The sequence below is a fragment of the Lynx canadensis genome, chromosome B3 (genome assembly GCF_007474595.2).
Source record: "Lynx canadensis isolate LIC74 chromosome B3, mLynCan4.pri.v2, whole genome shotgun sequence".
Taxonomy (NCBI): domain Eukaryota; kingdom Metazoa; phylum Chordata; class Mammalia; order Carnivora; family Felidae; genus Lynx; species Lynx canadensis.
Genome location: NC_044308.2, coordinates 51,706,587 through 51,728,574, shown reverse-complemented (window position 1 = coordinate 51,728,574; position 21,988 = coordinate 51,706,587). Strand labels below are relative to the sequence as shown.

The following is a 21,988-nucleotide window of genomic DNA, read 5'->3' as shown; positions in this document are numbered from 1 at the left end:
CTTTAAATGTGTTTATGTTAGAGGAGTCTTTCAACTTGGGGACTGGGGCTTATTCTTTTCCATTACTTCCTATATTATCTGGTACAGGGGCTTAAACAAAATAGGCCTGATAAACACTGATGATTTTGATTTGAGAAAACAGGGAGAGAGGTCTAGGAATCTAATGATCTCAATTTTTTGCAATGCTTCCAAATAAATTTAAATCAGTCCTTTTCCCACTTTGCAAAGCAGTCAGAGCTGGCCTTTGATCATCTCCTGAGCCTTTGCGATGACCCTTCTTCCTTAAGGGCTGTCTCCTTGCTCCTGGGTGCCATAAGGACTGGTCTTGTTCACACTGCTCTCCCAGTCAGAGTTGGGCTGGTGGATCAGCTCTCAGAGAGGGAAGCAGAAGAGCCTTGATATGTGGCATTTGCCAATTTATAAAGTGTAAATATTCCCACCGTGACTGATGTTGAACTATCAAAATTTTAATAGTCAGCTTACCAAAAAATTTCTGAATATTTAACAATCAGCTCATGAAACATGGTGTCATTGGCTGAAGAACACCAGTGGTCTCAGTGCACCAGTGGTGTCTGTGGTCAAGGAAATTTCCTTTGGTATATAAATATAGACACAGGACTCCTGAAATCTGATTTCTAGCCCAGCAGGTTGAGGAGAGAGCCTTAGCAGGGTAGTCTCTTCTTCAAGCTCCTTCGAATCCTATCAGAGAACAGACTTTCTGGCCCTCACTTCTATGGTCTTTAAAGCTGAGAGATTCAGGTTAGCCAGGGAAACATATACACAACCAATCCACTTCTCCATTATTGCACATTGCTGCCTGTGACCCCACTCCCCACCTCCCGCAGGGTACACACCTCAGTTATGGGGTTCGATGCCAGAACCTTGTCCTCCACATGGGCGTTACTGCTGGACTTGCTGACGGTGGCGAAGTATCTCATGGCGTAGCGAGCAGACACTGTCTTTCCAGCACCTGACTCCCCACTTACAATTATTGACTGATTTTTATTGTTTCTAAAGCAAGTAAATTAAAGGATTTTTTAGATACTGTTTTTTTCCTATTAAAAAGGTAATATGTACTCAGTAAGAAAAACACAGACAAGGGGAGAGAAGGTAAACTTTGTTTCATTACTCTAAGGTAACTACTTTTTAACATTCCAGTGAATTCCCTTCGAGTCTTTTTTTCTATGTGATCAAGCTAAACTTTGTTTCTTGCCCTGTCCCCCATGTTGAGGGTCCCCCAAGACCCTCTCAGGTCAGTGACCCACCAGGAGGACTCACAGGACTCAGCACACAGTCATGTTCATGGCTAAGATTCATCACACCAAAAGGCTAACTCTGCAAAGAAGAAAGGCACATGGGGCCAAGTCCAGAGGAAGCTGAGTGTGAATCCTTAATTACTACAGCAATGAATTATGACAAGACATGGGAAGTGCTGTCTACCACGAAGCTCTTTAGAGATTCAGTGGCCAGGGTTTGTATTGGGGGCTGGTCACATAGGCAGAGCATGTACCAAAATTCCAGATGCCCTGAAGGAAGGCAGGTGCTCAGCATGAACCACATCATCTACATAGTCAAGGTACAATGAACCTCTCTCCTCAATTGGATAATGGTGGGGAACTTCCTAAAATCCAAGTTCCCAGAGGCTAACGCTATACCAACCTTGCAAGCAGGCCTCTAAAGAAAGCCATCTTGGGCCCAGGTCAACTCCTCTGTATCCCCACATAAACATAAAACATTTTAAAGGCATTATTTGGAGAGCAATTATTCAAAATATGCTTGGGAACATAGGTGCTCAGTAAGCCCACATGCTGGAGATCTTTAAAAAGGTATTCAACTTGGGGGTGCCTGCGTGGCTCAGTCAGTTAAATGTCCGACCTCAGCTCAAGTCATGATCTCATGGCTTGAGAGTTTGAGCCCTGAGTTGGTTTCTGTGCTGACAGTTCAGAGCCTGGAGCCTGCTTCAGATTCTGTGTCTCCCTCTCTCTCTGTTCCTCCCACATTCATGCTCTGTCTCTCTCTCAAAAATAAATAAACATTAAAAAAAAAATTAAAAAAATGTATTCAACTTCTCGCATCATAAGGTGATAGCAGGACTGTACTATAAAGCTGTTCTATGTATCCAGCACTGCTTATAGATACAAGGCACTCCATGGATACTTTATAAGGATCCTCATTTAAGCCTCACAAAAATCCTATGCCACATGTATCTATTTTTATGGAATGGTACAACAATGACTCAGAAAGGTAAGGTGACTTGACCCAGGGCAGAGCACCTCCCTGTGAATGCTGGGAGCACCTCAGAGATGGAGTTCCTGCCCAAAAGAGCAAGACTCTGAGGAGATCAGTGACGGACACCTACAGTGTCCCCCGCCAGATAGAAATGGAGCCGGGCTTAGTAAAGCTGGGCTTTTCTGACTCCCAGGTTAGTATCAGCAAGTCCAGTACAAACCTACCTTACATTCAGTTCTATCACATTTAGACAGACAGGCCTCCAGAGAAAATGGACTTTTCAAGTTGAAACTGGCTCAGCCCGATAGCTCCAGTGAGCTCATACTGTTGACGTACAGGAGCAGCCCTGGCCCATCAGGCTATGAGCCATGGACCTTAATTGCAGAGTGCCTGGAAGACTTATAGGGAGCCAGGGCAAATCCTAGAACCACGGGTGTTTTTCAGTTTGGAGGAAATTTGCTGTAGCAGAGACCAAGGTAACTGGTTATTAACTGGTGAATCTCTATCCAACATTCCTCCTCCCCTCCATCTTAGAGACTATGCCCCAATTTTCAGTGGGAACACTGCTGTGCATATGAAAGACTACCTATTCCAACCTTACTTGCCGCCAGGCATGGCCTTGTGAATAGGTCCTAGACGAGCTGTGAGCAGAAGTCTTTGTGGGGCTTCTGGGAAGTCTCTTTAACCAGGAGGGGCACATACTTCCCCTCTGACACTCTGGTGCCAACAATATGGAGGAGATGGCTAAGTATTAGCTTGCCTTCAGGATGAGGGTCTCACTCCACGGACAGAAGATCTAAAAGGCATCCAGTCCCTGATGACTGAGAGAGGTGCCATGCGAGTTCTAAAATGCCCACCAGCCTTCTTGGTAGGAGAGAACCACACACACCACCATTATTTTTTCCTCATTATAAGCAGTGGAACGTAGAATGGGTGCTCTCTGAGTGTCTGGCTCACAGATGGAAGACACTAAAGCTGAGGACACTCAGATGGTTGCCTAGATTATGTAGGGTCCAGATTCTGTGCCTCAGGTTTCCATTTATGAAATGAGGGCAATGATGGTGGCTCAACTGACTTCACAGGGGTGTTGCAAGACTTAAAGGAGACCACTGTCCGGAGAGTTCTTTTCAAACTGTAAAAGGATCAGCAAAGATAAGATGGTGTTTCTATTCTTCATTCATACCTAAAAAAATTTTTTTTCATGTTTATTTATTTTTTGAGAGGGAGAGAAAGCAAGTGGGGTAGGGCCAGAGAGAGAGGGAGACACAGAAACGGAAGCAGGACCCAGGCTCCGAGCTGACCACACAGAGCCCGATGTGGGGCACGAACTCACGGACCACGAGATTATGACCTAAGCCGAAGCTGGACCCTCAGCCGACTGAGCCACCCAGGTGCCCCTCTATTCTTCATACTTTACAGATGAGGACATTGAAGCTGAAAGAGGATAAAACTCCAAAGCTCTTACATCTAAAACCTGTGCTCATCCATCATAACTTTTTGCTGGGCTAGATGGGGAATAAAGCTTAAACATCTCACAGTGGAGAATAAATCAATATTCTTCCAACCAAACACAGTGCAAGAGAAGCATCTGCTTTTCCCAGATTGGTAGGTTTGACCTTTGACTACTTAGAAGGAAGAAAAACCAGGAAACTCGGTCTAGACAGGTTCCACATACAATCATTTGTTACTCATTAGTCTGCTCTACCAAGTGCCCTCACTCTCTGGTCGTATGGTCACCTTTAATGAGACCACACCAGATGTCTCCCCTCCACTGTGAGGGCCCAGCAAATGCAGGAGTGTTGGGAGAGTAAGAGGAAGTCCCACCCAGTAAGCGGCTACCTGGCCATCTGCTTGTACGCCTCTTCAGCCACAGCAAATATATGTGGGTCCATATCGCCCATGTTCTGCCCGCTGTAGGCATGGATGATGGCATCTCCGTAGATTGGCAACTGCTTGTAAGGATTCATAGCCACCAAAATGATTCCTGGGGAAAGATGTCAGATGCAACGCTGAGGTTCTGACCGTCACCCATTTCTCCAGGTTCTCTGGAGTAAGCCCAGCTCCGACAGTTATTAAACCTGCCATGTGACTTTGGGCAGATCACTTAATGCTCCGAATCTCAGTTGCCTACAGATGCCACCCACACTTCTGGGCTACTCTCAGAGTTGGATGAGATGGCGGATGGGAATGCCCTAAAACTGAAAGGTTTTGTAATTCTCAGTGTAAATATATGATAACATCGTTGCCCCAAGTAAGTCATAAATGTATCAAATCCAATGAGAAACTCAAACACAAGCTTTACCCAGATATATTTTTCTGGGAAGTCTGATATCAATTCTTGATGAAGATTCTCCCCACCTGTAGACACTTCTGTTTACAACAGACTCTTGAAGATCAAACCTCTGTGCTTGTTAGATAGAAATCTGGGCAAAGGTGTAGCTGTGAGTACACATTTTGGCAGAAGTCAACATTTCTAACATAAACACGATATAAAATGTCCTCAGGACACCCTAGACAGCAAGCACTGTGTTTCCGGGTCATTCCTGCTCTCCTAGAATCACTCTCCTTACCACTGTAGGTGTAAATGAGTTTGGATTCTGCAAAGCGGATTCTGAGATTGTGAAGCACCGCAGGTTCGTGGAGATAGCTGAGGGCTGTGAGGTCATTCTCACCCACGAGGATGTCAGGATTCCGAAGTGGAGGCAGAGATTCTGGATCAATGGAATAATCCAGCTCCTATGGACAAAGATGAAATTAAAGTTCAAGAAGTAAAATATCCTTGGTGTTTCTATTGAACTCTAGTCCTCTGTCCTATCTACCATGTGTTTGGAGTGGTCCCTGACACTCTGAAAAACAAACCTATGTGTAGTAATGAGAAAATAATCTCCATGGCTGACTCTTGGAAAGTGGGAGCCAGGGGACGAGGGTATTGGACATGGGCCCTGGGGTAAGTCACTCACTCTTTCTGGGCCCCTCTTCTCCCATCTGTGAGAAGACTGGCTGGACCAGACCAGGGGTCCTCAGAGCTATAGAACCTCACTGAAGCTTCCATGAGACGTACAGAAAAGCCATGTGGGCAGGGACCTGGGCACACCATCTCATTGCTATCACGGGGCTCCACTTGTATGCAGTTTAGATGTTGAGAGCCACCCAAGTTTTTGTCTGAAAACAGGGTTCTGCTGGGTGGTGAGAAGTGTCTGAAGGAGCCCATGTGAGTGGTGGTGACTCTTTGAGAAGATCCATGTGCTTGTAACTCCTGTCTGAGGGCTCATGCCCCCCTTATAAGGCTGCCTGTTCCCATTACCCTCAGCCCTGGGCTGAGTAACTTGCTGGGGATGGTCTCTTGTCTGGTAGACTTCACCTAGTATTCCCAAAATAGGTGCCTGAGTAGAAGGGAGAGGTTAGCAAGCCTAGTGGTGCTGACACCACAGACGACTGGGCTCCAAATGGCAGAGAATCATGGGACCTTATGACCACCTGTTCTAACTTCCTTTACGTTCATTTCACAGCTTGGGGAAGTGACTTGATCAAGGTTATCCAGCAAGCTTGTTTTCCTTCCACTTTCCCAGGCCGCCTTCTTTCTGATACCTGGTCTTGAACCAGCTCCACAAAGTGACCTGGCTGTCCCCTCGCAAGTGCCCGCTATGCACACCCTATGCCATGTAGTCAGCACTCCTCAAAACTGCCTTCCAAGGAGGGCATGAGTACCCTAATTAACAGCTAAGGAGACAGCTTCAAAGAGTTTAAGCTCCTTGTCCAAGGTCACACAGTATGGATATGTTTGGCTCTGAAGCATGTGTCCTAATGCCTCCTATCAATGCTGAGAGGATTTGGTTTGTTGTTGGTTGGTCTGTTTGCAGAGCAGCTCAGGGCAATCTAGGCCAACTATATTGGATCATGACAGCTGCCTGCTCCATTTTCAGTGCAAATATATTCATGGACCTGCCCCCAGCAGAATATTGTTTTTCCCTGTTTTATTGAGAAATAATTGACATATATCACTGTAAAATTTTAAGGTATAAACCATAATGGTTTGTTTTACATATACTATGAAATGATTACCACAGTAGGTTCAGCTCACATCCATCATTTCATAAAGATGTAATAATAAAGGGAGAAAAGAAAAAAATTTTCTCATTGTGATGAGAACTCTCAAGATTTAGTTTAATTTTCCTAGCAGTGTAGCCACAGTCATCATGTTGCACATTACACTCCTGGAACTTATCTTGTAACTGGATGTTTGTATCCTTTTTTTTTTTTTTTTTTTATTCTGAGGTGGGGAGGGGGGAGAGTGAGAGAGAGAGAAGAGAAGAGAAGAGTGGGGAGAGAGAGGGAGGGGGAGGGGGAGAGGGAGGGAGGGAGGGGGAGGGGAGAGGGGGAGAGGAGGAGAGGGGGAGAGGGGGAGGGGGGAGAGAGAGAGAGAAAGAGAAAGAGAGAAAGAGAGAAAGAGAGAAAGAGAGAGAGAGAGAGAGAGAGAGAGAGAGAGAATCCCAAGCAGGCTCCGCGCTGTCAGTGCAGAGCCCAATGCAGGGCTTGAACTCACAAACTGTAGACCATGATTTGAGCTGAAACCAAGAGTCAGATGCTTAACTGACTGAGCCACTCAGGTGCTGCATATATACAATTTATTTATCCATTCATCTGTTGATGAACAATTAGGTTGTTTCCACATCTTGATTATTGTGAATAACGCTCTATAAACATGGGAGTGCAGCTATCTTTTTGAGTTAGTGTTTCTGTTTCCTTTAGATATATTCCCAGAAGTGGAACGGCTGGATCATATGGTAGCTCTGTTTAAAAATTTTTGAGGGTGACTGGATAGTTCAGTGGGTTGAGCATCTGACTTGATTTCAGTTCAGGTCATGATCTCATGGTTCATGGGATCGAGCCCCATCTTGAGCTCAGAGACTTCTCGGGATTCTCTCTCTCTCCCCCTCCTCGACTCATGCTCTCTCTGTGTCTCAAAATAAATAAACTTAAAAAAAATTTTTTTGAGGGTTCTCCATACTGGTTTTCATAGTGACTGTTCAATTTACAATTACACTAGCAGTACACAGGTCTCCCTTTTCTCCACATCCACACCGGCATTTGTTATTTTGTCCTTCTCTTAAATATTTGAGAGAGAGAGAGAGAGAGAGAGAATGGGGGAGGGGCAGAGAGAGGGATAAAGAGAGAATCCCAAGCAGGCTCCACACTGTCAGTGCAGAGCCTGATGCAGGGTTTGATCCCATGAATCGTGAAATCATTACCTGAGCTGAAATCAAGAGTCGGATGCTTAACCGACTGAGCCACCCAGGCATCTTGGGACTTTCTGTCCTTTTGATGATGGCCATTCTAATAGGAGTGAGGTGATATTCATGGTGGTTTTGAATTGCATTTCCCTAAGAACTAGGAATGTCAAAAATCCTTCCAAGTGTCTGCTGGCCATCTATAAAAATCTTTTTCAGAAAATTGTCTGTTCGGGTCCTTTGCCCTTCTTTTATGAGTATTGTTTTCATTTTTTTTTTTTTAATTTTTTTTTTCCTTCAACGTTTATTTATTTTTGGGACAGAGAGAGACAGAGCGTGAACGGGGGAGGGGCAGAGAGAGAGGGAGACACAGAATCGGAAACAGGCTCCAGGCTCTGAGCCGTCAGCCCAGAGCCTGACGCGGGGCTCGAACTCACGGACCGCGAGATCGTGACCTGGCTGAAGTCGGACGCTTAACCAACTGCGCCACCCAGGCGCCCCTTGTTTTCATTTTTGATGTTGTTTGTTTTTGTTTTTGCTTTTGAGTTGTAAGAATTATTTATATATTTTGGATATTACTCCCTTATCAGATATATGGTTTGCAAATACTTTTTCCCCTTCTGTAGGTTGTCTTTTCACTTTGTGGACAACTTCTTTTGATGTGCAGAAGCCTTTTACTTTGATGTAGTCACATCTACTTATTTTTTATTTTGTTGCTTGTGCTCTGGGTGTCAAATCCAAAAAAATCACAAAGTCCTATGGCAAGGAGCTTTATTCCTATGTTTTCTTTTAGGAGTGTTGTGGTTTAGGGGTCTTACATTTAAGTCGTTAATCCATGTTGAATTAATTTTTGTGACTGGTATAAGACAGGAGTTCAGTTAAGCAGAATATTCTTAATCTATAGACTTTTATTTTGAGAGTAAAATAAATTGTTGCTCATATATAACTTCTTTCCTTGAGTTCTTCTGTTACGTTTTAAATTAACAACCTCCTTTTCTAGTTCAGCCCGTGTGTGTGTGCACGTGCATGCACGCGTGCGTGTGTGTTATGTATGAGAGAGACAGAGAGAGAAAATCAAGAGAGTCATTGGGGGGAGGGGAGAAAACATAAAGAACATTAGATTAACAGTTGAAGGCAGAGGTGACATTTTCCTACACAAAGCAGGCTTTGTAAAGCTAAGGAGCTATCTGGCCACGTGCCCACTTACCTGCCTCTCGTGGGCTGGGGTTCAGAGCCAGGAATGTCGCTACCTGAAGCCCTGCTGACTTCACTAAAGCTGCAAACTGCCACTGCAGCTGCAGTCTGAGATTTTTCTCCGTGGAGACACCTGATCCCTAATGAGAACCTAGAGTGTGTGCAGGAAGTGCTCCACAAGGCTGCAAAGAGCTACTGGTGGGGAAGGGTTAGCTAAATGGAAGTAGCAGTGTCCTCTCTGTCTCTCTCTCCAGTGGTCCGCACACATGGATCATTTCGTTTGATCTTCAGCAACCCTGTGAGGTCCTGCTATTATTATTATTTTTTTTTTTTAATTTATTTTTGGGACAGAGAGAGACAGAGCATGAACGGGGGAGGGGCAGAGAGAGAGGGAGACACAGAATCGAAACAGGCTCCAGGCTCCGAGCCATCCGCCCAGAGCCTGACGCGGGGCTCGAACTCACGGACCGCGAGATCGTGACCTGGCTGAAGTCGGACGCTTAACCAACTGCGCCACCCAGGCGCCCCTGTCCTGCTATTATTAACTCCAATTTGCATATGAGGAAAGCTAGAGGCTAAGGGTCATAAACTTAGCAAGTGGCCTTCACAGGTTTTGAATCCAGATAGTATGTTTCTTGAGGAAGTGTCTTTAGTTGCTCTGCTCATCTTCCTACCTGGGATCTCAGGAGATGACTCCCAAATCCAGGACAGTCTGATTGGAAATAGAGTGCCCTGTTTGTTTGTTTTTTTTTAATGTTTATTTATTTTTGAGAGAAAGAGAGCACAAGCGAGGGAGGGGAAGAAAGAGGGGGACAGAGGATCTGAAGCAGGCTCTGCGTGGACAGCAGTGAGCCTCATGTAGGGCTCAAACTCACGAACCAAGAGATCATGACCTGAGCCGAAGTTGGATGCTCAACTGACTGAGCCACCCAGATGCCCCAAGAGTGTCCTGTTTCTACAGAGACCATGTGCATGACTCAAAAATTCCAGCATTTTAATATTCATATGATATTCCCCGGACCAACTCTGACATCCAAAGGGAACATGAATACTTTGTCTAGCTCTGCATCCAGAGAGTTGACTCATGCTAGCTATGGATCCAGTGGGATGTCATTATGGCTACGGGGGCAAAGGACAGCTCATGATACTTAAAGGAGTGGTAAAATCTGCAGAAGCTGTTAATCAAAAGACACATCCAGCCTTCGAGAGGGCCTGATCACAGGTCCACTGCAGCACAGGAACCACCACTGACATGATCCTTTGCCACACCAGCACTGACAGGCTCTTCACAACGTCACACAAAGCTGGGCATTCCTATCCTCTTGTCCCTTCTCCCGTCAGTTCCCTAATCACCCTGCCACATGCCATCCTGGAGCTCCCAATTCTTACCTGTTTCTATCCAACCACCTACAGATGGACTTTCCCTCCTTCTGTTCTCCTCTCACCCCTCCCTCTCCCTTCCTGATTTCTCTCTCCTTCCTCTACTTCTCTTCCTCTTCCCACCTTGAGGTTTTTCTCTACTGGTTGATGCCTTAGGCTCCAACCACTTTTCTTCAAGTTTCTCATCTTTGCCCAGTGTCTATGCTGAGACCCATGAAACCAAAATGGTGAATTACTGGGGTGCATGGGTGGCCCAGTTGATTGAGCGTCCGACTTCAGCTCAGGTCATGATCTCAGGGTTCATGAGTTTCAGCCCCAATGGGGCTCTCTGCTGTCAGTGCAGAGCTCACTTCAGATCCCCTGTCCTCCTCTCTCTGCCCCTACCCTGCTTGTGCACATGCTCTTTCTCTCCCTCTCAAAAATAAAATAAACATTTAAACAAAACGGCAAATCACTTTCCAGTGTTCTCCCAGCCATGCTGGATGCCCAGGTATGCAGCACAGGGCACTTGATGCCTTCATTAGGGCAGTGTGTGGGGTGGGGGGGTGCGGTACAAATAGTGGACCCACAGCACCAGCCGGCCACTCTGGATGACCCCCCATGTGCCCTCTCCCAGGCTCCTCCCACAGGGGCTGTGCCCCCTCCACATACATCCCAGTTACCCTTCATACATTGTGGCAGCCACAGCCATCAAGGACCCTCACCGTTCCATCCTCCAGCAAAAGTCGCAGGACTTTGTCACCAACTTTGTAGTCCTTTGCTATTTCAGCAGACTTCCAAACTTCTTCAGGATCAGGAATCCATACCCTGTTGTACTGACCAACAGAATGAAACAGGCTTAATTTCAGAACTTGGAAAACAAAAACACAGATCATTAGATAATTAGACTCAGGGATATTTCTGTCTACTCAGTTCCTTCATTAGGAGTATTTTACCTAATTTTTGTTTATGAAGTAATCTTTAGTATGTCTACAGTGCACCAGGCCTAGCTGCTTCCTTTCATAGGCAACGGAATTCCCAAAGCCTCCTAAATACTCCTGGGAAACTAAAAGCCTGGGAATGGAAGGGAAATCACGAGTCCCTTAATGGGAAGCTCTGGACACTATCTGTAAGAGTTGGAGCAGAGGGATTTGGTTCACCACGGATCGGCTAAGGGGCTGTGGGCCAGACACTTAACTTCTTATACTGCGTTCTTCTCATCCACAAAATGGGTACAGTCCCTACTTCACAGGTTTGCTGCCAGGTTAAGTTAGACTGTGTCGTTGAAAGCACTCTGCCAGATGCTATGAAGTGTGGTTACAGCAGTGTTATTTCAGCACTGGTTGGTAGAAGCCAGGTATTCCCGCTGCGGCAAGTGTAGAAATCCAGATGTAGCTGTGGGGGCACCTGGCTCAGTGCTGGTGGATAAGTCTTAGGCAGAACCACACTGCTATGTACTGGATCACGTCCCCCCACCCCTGAGCTCACCACAAATTCTTATGTTGAAGCCCTAATCTCCAATGTGACTGAATTTGGAGACAGGGTCTGTAAGAGGGGGTGAAGGTTAAATGAGGTTATAAGGCGCTCATCTGATGATGGGATAAGTGTCCTTGTAAGAAGAGACACCAGAGAGCTCACATGCATGCTCTCTCTCCACCTGCATGCACCAAAAAAGGCCATGGGAGTACACGGTGAGAAGCAGCTGTCTGCACCCTTGGACTTCTCAGCCTCCAGAACTGTGAGAAAATGGGCATCTGTTGCGCCAAGTCCACGGCATACTGTTAGGCAGCCCTAGCAACTAACCCACATGTCTAATATTCACACTGGCACACTGATGAGGGGCCGTGTCTCTCTCCAGAACTCACCAAGACACCTGAATGCTGCTCAAGATGAAGATGAGGTGGCTGCCATGTTTGTAGACTGCAGCTGTCATAGGTCCATGATTAATTCCTTTCTCTCCCCTCTGCAGTAATCACCCGGACCCCACATCTCACACTCTCCTGCAGTGGGCCGTTCCTCTGTTTGCTCGTCCATTCATTCACTCGTTCATTTACTAAACACTTGCTAAGCATCTATTATGTATATGTGCTGGGTTACCCGGAGGGAAAGGCATTCCCTCTTAGTCAGCATGGTCTCCCTACTAACCCAGCCGATCTCTAACCTGGAGCTGCATGTGTGCATATGTGTATATTTGCATCTCTTTGCTCATCAGGCCCGTGGTCTACTGGTGCCTGGTGACCATGAGTAAATATTCCTTTCTGTTGAGAGATTGTACCTTCAGGAGTTTTCAGTCACAAAAAGATTCTGAGCAATAAAATTATGACATTTTAATTTTCCTTATTATAGTTCTATGTATTTTCTACAAGTTGCATGTATTACTCTTAGAATAAACAATCTTTAAAAGCAAATGTCAATATATATGTCCACAAAAAAGACTTGAACATAAATGTTCATAGTAGCTTTATTCATAATAACCCAAAACTGGAAACAGACTAGATGTCCATTAATAGGAGAATGAGTTAAAAGACAAACAAAACTGTGGTATATTCATACAATGGAATACTACTTACCAATGAAAAGAATCAACTACTGATATAAGCAAGAATATGAATGAATCTCCAAAACATTAGGTTGAATCACAGAAACATTACACAAATGAGTATGCTATGTATGAATCCCCCCTCTTTTTTTTTTTTTTCAGAGAGAGTGAGCTTGAGCACGTTAGCACAAGTGGTGGAGGGGCACAGGGAGAGAGAAAATCTTAAACAGGCTCTACGCCCAGCCTGGAGCCTGATGTGGGGCTCAATCTCACAACTGTGAGTGAGATCATGACCTGAGATGAAATCAAGAGTCGGATGCTTAACCCACTGAGTCACCCAGGCACCTCCATGTATGAATCCCTTTAAATCAAGTGCTAGAACAGGTAAAACTAATGTAAGGTGGGGAAAACATAGGAACAGCAGTTGCCTCTGGGAGTAGGTAGGGCTGGGGAGTGAGTGGGAAGGCTCTCATGGGAATGTTCTGGGGGTGATGGCAACATTCTATACCTTGAAAGGGTTTGGGTTACATGGGTGGTCAGCACTTTTCAAACACCACTGAACACAGACGTGAGACTGGTGTTTCACTATCTGAAAATTTTACACAAAGAACCGAACAAATATGAAACTCTTAACAATAGACATACTAAAATATTTAGGAGGACACGTAGCAATGTAAGCAGTTTACTCTAAGATGCTTTAAAAAATAAGACGGCCCAAGGGCTGGAGAGAAGCATAGACATGTAATACAACAAATATGGTAAAATGTTCATGGTAGAATCTAGGTGGTAGGACAGATGTCCGCTATAAAGTCCCTTTGACTTCACTGTATACTTAAAATTTTCATATGCTGTTGGAGGCAATAAAGAAAAGTATAAAACAAGTTTCAGAGTGCCAGTACTAGACTAGGAGTGAGTTGATTAAGGAGTTGATTCATATTAGTTAATATGAATTGACTTACTTAAGCAAAGAAAAATATATATTTCATTTGCTGGGTATCAATCATGAGTCCCTAAGTCATTTGGGTTGTTTTAATTCTTGATAGGTAGCTGAGAGAGAGGTATGGATAAGATTTCAGACACAGAGACAGAGAAAATGGAAGAACAACCTAGAGGGCAATGATACACAGTTAGGTATACATGTCCATGCAGGTAGGTGGATAGAAGCCTCATAAACACACTCACACCCACTCCACACATACTTGTTGCCATGGGCTACCATGTTCTACTTCAGTCTGCTATCAAAAACATTTATTGCTCAAAAAGAATGAAATCTTGCCATTTGCAACTACATGGATGGAACTAGAGGGTAGTAGGCTAAGCGAAATTAGTCAGAGGAAGACAAATATCATATGACTTCACTCATATGAGGATTTTAAGATGCAAAACAGATGAACATAAGGGAAGGGAAGAAAAATTATATAAAAACAAGGAGGAGGACAAAACATAAGAGACTCAAATATGGAGAACAAACAAAGGGTTACTGGTGGGGTTGTGGGAGGGGGGATGGTCTAAATGGGTAAGGGGCATTAAGGAATCTACTCCTGAAATCACTGTTACACTATATGCTAACTAACTTGGATGTAAATTTAAAAAATAAATTAAGTAAAAATTAAAAAAAACATTTATTGCTAATCTCATAAAGCTGATTCATTAATGGAATATCCCACTATATCATGAAGTGGCATGACAGAATTTTAGGTCCTAGATTTAGGGTCCTGGGAGATCGTCTGCTCCAGGTTGTCTGTCATAGTTCTTTTTAAAGCCAAAGAAAGCTGACTTCAAATGAAATGGTGGCGGCCTGCTCTGTGAAACAGGTGAAAGTAGAGGCATTCTGAGGAGGATCCCAGTTGGGGGCTACAGCTGAGATCCCTGAGATCCTCCCACAGAAGCCAGGAGTTTTGAGAAGTAATGTTAAGGTCACCAAAGCCAATCCAAGCCTTTTGTTTTACTGACCCCAAAGATGTCAGCAGCTCATCAAACCCCACACAAAGTCTCAAAAGCCAGGATTCCATGGAGCCAGGGCCTGCAAATCCTACTTTGAATTGCTTGTTAATTAAATAAGTCTGGCTTTGAAAATAATCTTGAACTCTCAACACGCAACCATCTACTTGAGAGCACACAGGCTGGTTTGTTTCAGCCCAAAGCAGAATTCAATGGTAGGCAGTATTAGGATATGTATGGAACTGAAAGCTGGCTTCTTTTGAGGGGTGGTGCATACAAATGGCCTCCTCAGCCCCGACTCTCCAGGCCACCCACACCTTCCAGGCCTGGTGCCTCTGCCAGCAATGCTGCCAGTCACCTAGGGCCCTGCAGCTGCAACCCAGCCTGGTAAGTAAACATGACAAAGTTTATCCAGTTGCATGTCAGTTACACCCATTGGGTCCCTCCCTCCTTCCTCACATTCCTCGACCCACAAGGCAGTGCTTCAACCGGGAGGAAGAGTTCGCTTTGCAGAATTTAGACAAACAAACGCAGTCTGTGCAAACAGTGTGACTAGCTCTCATGTGATTTCCCCGGTGTGACTCGTTCCTGTGGAGCAGGAGCCTCCGGACTCAGACTGCCTGCCAAGCCCTCAAGGGACGGGCCTGCAGGGGGGGCCACGGAGCAGAGGTGCCTGCCTCCCACATCCTTCCTGCGAATACCCTCCCACGAAGGGAAATCGTGCTGTACCTTTATTTCCAAGCCAAGGGAGGCTCAACAATGAGGCAAAGACTTAGGAGCGTGACCCTTAGGAAGTGATTTGTCTTCAGGAACATCCGAATACCCCACCCTACATGGTCAGATGAGAGAAGAGGGCATCTTCTCGTGTTGCCTGCCTATTTGAAGGCATCAACTGATGTCAGCCACAGAAAGGGCTTGAGGACTTTACAGGAAATAGGGAATATCACACATTTCCTTCCTAGCAGCTCTCTGGACTGGGAGAGAGTCTCCACTTTCCCAGTCAGCCAGGCCAGGGCAGTGATATTATGCTCCCTCCGCTGCCCCTCCCTCACCCCTCCAGGCCCTTCCCAGGCTCCCTAGCCTCCCCTCTGTCTCCCAGTGTCCTTCCTAGCCCCTCTTCCTGACAGGCTTTGTCTAGAGAGTGTCCTCCATTCCCATGATTTCGGGGACTGCCCTGGCACCTGTGCACGTGAGACCTCCAGCCCAGATCTCTCCACAGGTCTAGACCATGTGTCCAGTGGTCTCCCAGACATCAGGCCCTAAATGTCCTTGGACACTCATAAATTCTAAGCTCTAATGACCATTATGTCTATCCCAAACCCACTCCTCCTCAGTTCTCTTTTCCCTCAAATCAAAAACTTGGGACAGTGCTGGGTTCCCTTCTCTCCCTCCACCCTCAACAACCAAATGGTTATCAGGTGCTGGAAAGCCTACATCTTAAACAAGTCTCACCTATCTGTCCTATTCATCCCACTGCCATGGCCGTCAATCAGCTCCCCCTCCCCCAATCCCACCCCCACCAATCTTCTCTTGACAGACGTCACAGTCTGCTGAGTGCTTCCTCAACCAGGTAAAGCACCAGGTTTCTGTGGTCATACAGATTCCCTCACCTGCACCTGAATCAGAATTTCCATGGGTGGGCCCCCGCAAGATGAAAGCTTTAAAATTCCCGCCCCCAGTCCCTTATAGATTTTGATGAGCAGCCAGACCTTGGAAGTCACTGTCCTAGCCAGTTTTCCTCCTCAGGCTTCCTTGCCTCTTCAGTCCACCCTCTGCCAGCTGCCACCCAATCCACTAGCAGTTTCTAGAACATGCCAAGCTCTTCCTTGGCTCTGTTCCTTCCACCTCCGGTGCCACTCCTCCTCTCCTGGCCAGTGAGCAAACAAAGATTCAGCTCACAACTCCTCTCCTTGGTGGCACTTTACCTATTGCTCTCCACCCCAGGCAGGATTGAATGCTTCCTCTTTAGAGTTCTCCCTGTCCCTTCCCAGAGGGACACAGAGGTTTTGAGGTAACTTTCCACCCCCCTCACTGGCATTTGAGCTTTAAGAGCCTTGTCTTTGTATCCTGGAACCCAACACAATAACTTCCCCATAGCCAGCATTCCATAAACATCTATTGAACAAAATATTCAAATTCCCAGTTTAGTTGCACCAATTAAAGACAAAACTTGGTATTTTAGTCTTTATATACTTTTTTTTTACTCTTTTGAAGTACCCATATATAATACAATGGATACCTCTAATTTTCTAGAGTTATTAATGATACATAGAAGTCTAAAAGCTTCTTACATTGGCCAAATGGAAAGCCATTAAACTGAATTTTGACTTTATTTTAGACAGAGATCTTGAACTGCTAGTCAAGACACTTCTCACCTTGCACATCTGAGTTCTAGCAAAACTTCCTTGCAGATATCTTGTGAGTTCCTTATTCACAAGCAAGAGTAGTAAGTGACTGAAGGGTAATATAATTTGTGAATCTGTGGCTAAAACCAGGTATAACCTGAGTCCCAATTAATGAGCCAGAACAATTTAAGAAATATCTCTAGAGGCATGCCACAGAGTTCTCTGCCTCACTGCCCACTTACCACTTTGCCCAATATCTTAGATGAAAAAACCATACTCACGTATAGCAAATATACAACTATAAAGTGGATGGACTTCCCATGAGTCCTCTGTGTCCTTCCTCCCTTGAAGAGGAGGAAGATGGAAAGGTGGTTGAACCATAGTTGTGGTAGTGGGAGGTATTAGGAACAGAAGCTTTTGGGACACCTGGGTGGCTCCGTCAGTTAAGCGTTCGACTTTGGCTCAGGTCATGATCTCACAGTCTGTGGGTTCGAGGCCCATGTCAGGCTCTGTGCTGAAAGTTCGGAGCCTAGAGCCTGCTTTGGATTCTGTGTCTTCCCCTCTCTCTCTGCCCCTCCCCTGCTCATGCACACTCTCTCTCTCTCAAAAATAAATAAACATTAAAAAAAAAAAAAAAAGAACAGAGGCTTTTAATCCTGCCTCCTCCTCCACTTCTATGTGATCTTAGGCAATTTACCTAACCTGAGCCATTTGTAAAATTGGTATAACAACATCTACACATATCACTGCTTATTAAAATTAAACCATGAAAGATGGTATATAAAGTTCTGAGGATGGCATCTGGCACAGAAGAAGTGCTCCATGATTGCAAGATACAAGTAACCATCATTATCTTCTTCAGGCCCACAGCTCTCTCTGAAAGCAGAAAAACTCATTCATGCATGCGTGCACACATTAAATGTTGCTTAAGCCCCCACTGTTCCCTGTTCTCTGGAAACTCTTGGTCAATGGGGGAGACAGTTAATGAGTGTTGACAAATCAACATGCAAGGTGTCCAGAGGAGCTGGCTGTAAATATTTCTCAGAAAAGACACTGCTCAAATTGAATTTGGAAGGTGAGGCGCTACTGAACAAAGCAGTTATTTTAAGCACAGGGAGTCTTGCAAGCGGAGTCTTGCAAGCCAAGGCATAGAGTGCTGACCAGCAGCAGGAATGCACCAAGGGATGGCCGGAAATTTGCAGAGTGAGCTGAGGTAGGAGTGGGCAGGCAGTGGGGAGATGCAGAGGTGGAACCTTGTGGCTGGTCAGTGAGTCTGAAAGTGACAGGGGCCTCCAGAGAGGTTCCAACAGTGAATGGCCAAATCGGTTTTTCTCAGCGAGATTTTAAATCATGGAACTTCTGGGTCAAATGCTCTCAACACTTCCAGGGCATGTTGCCAATAGCTTTTGAAAGAGATGGGTCATTTTACACTTCATCCCGGCAGCTACTGCTACTCTCACCACACTTTCTCCCAGGAGTCCCCTCTTTCTCAGAACCTCTCTTCCTATGCTCCCCTACCAGCTCTCCCATCTCCTCCCTGTGATGGCTCCATCTTGGGCCCCTCTGAATAGTTGTATTTCCCAGTGTCCTGTCTTGGCTCTCGTCTCACCCTGGGCAAGGCTCTCACTCCCTGGGCTTCAACTACTACCTCTGGGCAGAAGACTCTTGGCCCAACCTCTCCACCAACCTCTAACCTCCCAGAGCACTGGCCCCTAGAAACTCCTTCACCACCTCAATTATTGCAGGGACAAATTCTGCCTCCTGACTTTCATAAGATCTCCTCCTCCTGCTGTGCCTGTGTCAACGGCACCCCCTGCTCTCATCATCCAGACTCTGACCTCTACAGTCATCTTTGACCTCTTCCTCTCCCCAGTCCAGTCTTATCATCACCTACCTCCACAGCCTCCCTGGATTGTGTCTCCTTTTGCCCTGTCCAATACTGCAGCCTGAATTCTTTCCCGGACACTTAAGATGACCTGAGAATTCAGCTATCTGAGTGTCATGGGCATTGTCAGTGTACCCAAATTCCTAAAACACAGCCCCTGATCCTATCTTCTCCCACTCAAAATCTTCACCAGAGTATAAAGCCCCAATCTAATTCTTGGGCACAACCCTCCCCTTCTCAGCTCTATCACCCAGTAGGCTCCTCCATGCCTTTAGGGCTTCAGCAGATTGAATTATTTGACCTTTCTCATTTCTCACTAATTCGAAAACTCCTTGAGAGGAAAGACTATCCTTTAAAAAAAGTCTTTCTAACCTCCCCCAAGCACAATGTTTCATGTACAGAAAGTGCTAAATAAATGTTTTAGGGGAGATAATACGCCTGTCTTCAAGGCATAGCAGGAAGGGAGATTAGACAGGGGATAGGCAAGTAACAGCAGTGTATATAGTGACTGAATGAGGTAGCCTGGAGATCATGGATGGGTGTGGCTGTCACACAGGGGTTCCAGAATGGACAGTCCACACATCACCCTGCTGCAGAGTCACTATTTGCTCCTGGGTGCAGAAATGGGTTTTAAGTTGTTTTAAAATGTTGTGTGGCTAAGATTATGCAGAGAAGCAGCACTTCTGGAGCTTAAAGGAGGCCAAGGGTCCCAGTCACAAACTTTGGCTTAAGCCAACCCTGTATGCTAGCATTCTAGGACAAATGGCTAAATCTGTGGACTTGGGAGGGTTGCAGGAAGCGGTAGGGAAGCAAGGGAGAGGGCTTAGATTTTATTTCAGTTTAAGAAAGAACTCCTTAACATGGGACACCTGGGTGGCTCAGTCAGTTAAATGTCTGACCCTTGATTTCAGCTCAGGTCAAGAACTCACGGTTCAGTAGCTTTGAACCCTGTGTGGGACTCTGTGCTGACAGAATGGAGCGTGCTTGGGATTCTCTGTCTCTTTCTCTTCTGCATGCCGCCCCACACCCCCACCAAAATCAATAAATAAACTTAAAAAAAAATGAAAGAACTTCTTAGCACAGCAAGCTCTTTAAAACCTAAACAGGCAACTACACAAACAGGGAGCTTCCCACCTCTGGAACTGACAATATGGGGACTGACTGACCTGGGACAGAAGAGATAGCCTCAGAACAAAGGTGTCTACTTGGACACCAAATGGGTAGGGTGGGACATCAAGACTCCCTCTGGCTCTGGGATTCTCAGATTCTCTGTCCTTCTAAGCTCTTCTCTAGAAAACTCTTCCGTATCAGTTTTCCTACATTATGCCTGCTACCTAGTTGCTATTTAAAAACACTTGTAGTGTAAGGTCTTGATGATAGGGAAGCTCACACCTGTGTATTTTTGCTTCTGGAATAAAAATGTTACCTAAAAGAGGTTAATCAACAATTTTCTGTTCTCCAAAGTATCTTCCAAGAATTGCCTTGTGCCAAGATTTTCTTTCACCTCCAGTAAGTTGAAGACCTCAGAAGCACTGTCAGATATCTGATGGTTGACATTCTCACTGATAAACTATTCTAGGACAGTCATGGTTCAAACATTGCCCATTTAGAAGTCTAGTTAGTGGAAAGGTGTTGGAGGGCACAATGGCATTTGGATGGTTTGTACTTGTATTACTAATTCAGTAAAGTAGAAGAAAAAAGTTTGCTTAAACAGTTGTGAAACAATTATTTACAACTATTGTTTATATCTACAGGAAAGTGTCTTTTTAAATATAAAGCAAGAGCATGTTCAGGGGAAATGGACAGATTCTAGTGTCATCCATTTGAATATTGGGAAACAGATTTTACTCCACTGGGGTGTGAGAGGATCTGCCTTCATAGCCTTTCAAATTTTTTTTTTTTCAAAAGGGCCAACACTTTCAAATTATTTTTCATCCAGACAATTAGCCAAGCTCATCTCAGAAGGTTTTGGGTGTCAGAACGCTGTGGAGTCCTTGGCCCTGGGGAAGAGGTAGTTTCAGAGGAATGCTCTAGAGTGACTCCCAGAATCAGGGTGTATGTGAAGTGCTTTATAAATTGTGAAACGACGTATAAGTGTTAGGTGAAGAGCCTGTGACCCCTGGATTCACAGAAGCCCTCAATTTCTAGCACCGGTGAAGCTTGCCCCGCACGCGCAGGCAGCCGCACCTTTGGACATCAGATGAACTTAAATGAGCGCGAGGCATTTCTGAAGACCCAGTAATTCTAGAAAGCATCCTGAATACCGCGGTCCTAAGCTTCTTGTTCAAGGGCTCTCTGAGGAGGACCAGGAGAATCATGGATACTATTATTTGCCCGTGACTGAGACTTCTATGTCCCTGTGAGCAACTCTGATTTCACTTGTGGCTCGGGAAGAGGGGACCGAGAGGCACGAGAGGTGGGGACGGACGCGCGACCCCGGGGCACCGAGAAGCTCGGGCCCGGGAAGGCAGCCCCTCGCACTCGGTCTTCCCATTCCGAGGGGACCCAGGCTCCCGGGGCGGGGCGGAGGCGCTTTCCCCCGCGGACAGGAGCCGGAGCCCTCCGGTGCCGCCGATCCCCAGGGCCTCCGCGACCTGTCCCTGCGGCGAGTGCGCCAGGTGCCCAGGTGTGGGCTGGGCGCCAGGTACAGTCAGCATTAGCGCCGAACCATTTTCCCTCCCGCGCACCCGCCCTTCGGTACCTGCGTGTAGAGCGCGGCCACCGCCATGGGCGAGACAGGCCAGAGCAGCTGGAGGGCCGCGAATGTGCGAGTCTCCGGGACTAGGCGCGCGGCTTCGAGACCCGGGGGCAGGTAACTGCGGGGCCGCCGCGTAAATCTGCGCGGGGCCACCTTGCGGGGTAAGTTTTCCTGCGACGACTACCTTCCCCGGGGCTAGCGGCCTCTGGAGGAGAGAAGTCGCGGATTGGTTCTTGGGCCCAGCCTGGCAGGTCGGCGCCGCGATTGGCTGGGGCGGGGGCTGCGGGCAGGGCTCGGGCCTCCTCGCGGCCAGGGCTCGGCGGTCAAGTGGGTCCACCTGGCGGGGGTGCGGAGCGGTCCGCCCAGGATTCGCTGGCTCTTGGAGGCAGGAAACAGGTGTGTTCTGAAACGCTCCCGTCCAGGTTTTAGTTTCCTTAGTCCGCAGCGTGTTTACTGGAAGGAGCAGCAGATGTGACCATTGCCGTAGAAAAGTCCAAGGGAACTTGTAAGACAGTTCAGCCGGGTGACCATGTTCAAAATCAAATGTAAAAATGAATCCTTTTCCTTTAT

At 46.2% G+C, this 21,988-nt stretch overlaps 1 protein-coding gene across 1 annotated transcript in view; it reads right to left on the bottom strand.

The window, feature by feature from the left end:
* MYO5C (myosin VC) overlaps window positions 1-21,584 on the bottom strand; it is a 103,302-nt gene extending 81,718 nt beyond the window's left edge. The window contains exons 1-5 of the mRNA XM_030318166.1: window positions 21,422-21,584; window positions 10,736-10,846; window positions 4,800-4,965; window positions 4,069-4,213; window positions 855-1,011 (exon numbers count right to left, since the gene is read on the bottom strand). Coding sequence (XP_030174026.1) covers window positions 855-1,011; window positions 4,069-4,213; window positions 4,800-4,965; window positions 10,736-10,846; window positions 21,422-21,448 — 606 coding nt within the window. The 5' untranslated portion in view covers window positions 21,449-21,584. The remainder of the gene's footprint in view (window positions 1-854; window positions 1,012-4,068; window positions 4,214-4,799; window positions 4,966-10,735; window positions 10,847-21,421) is intronic.
* Window positions 21,585-21,988: the final 404 nt, after the last annotated feature.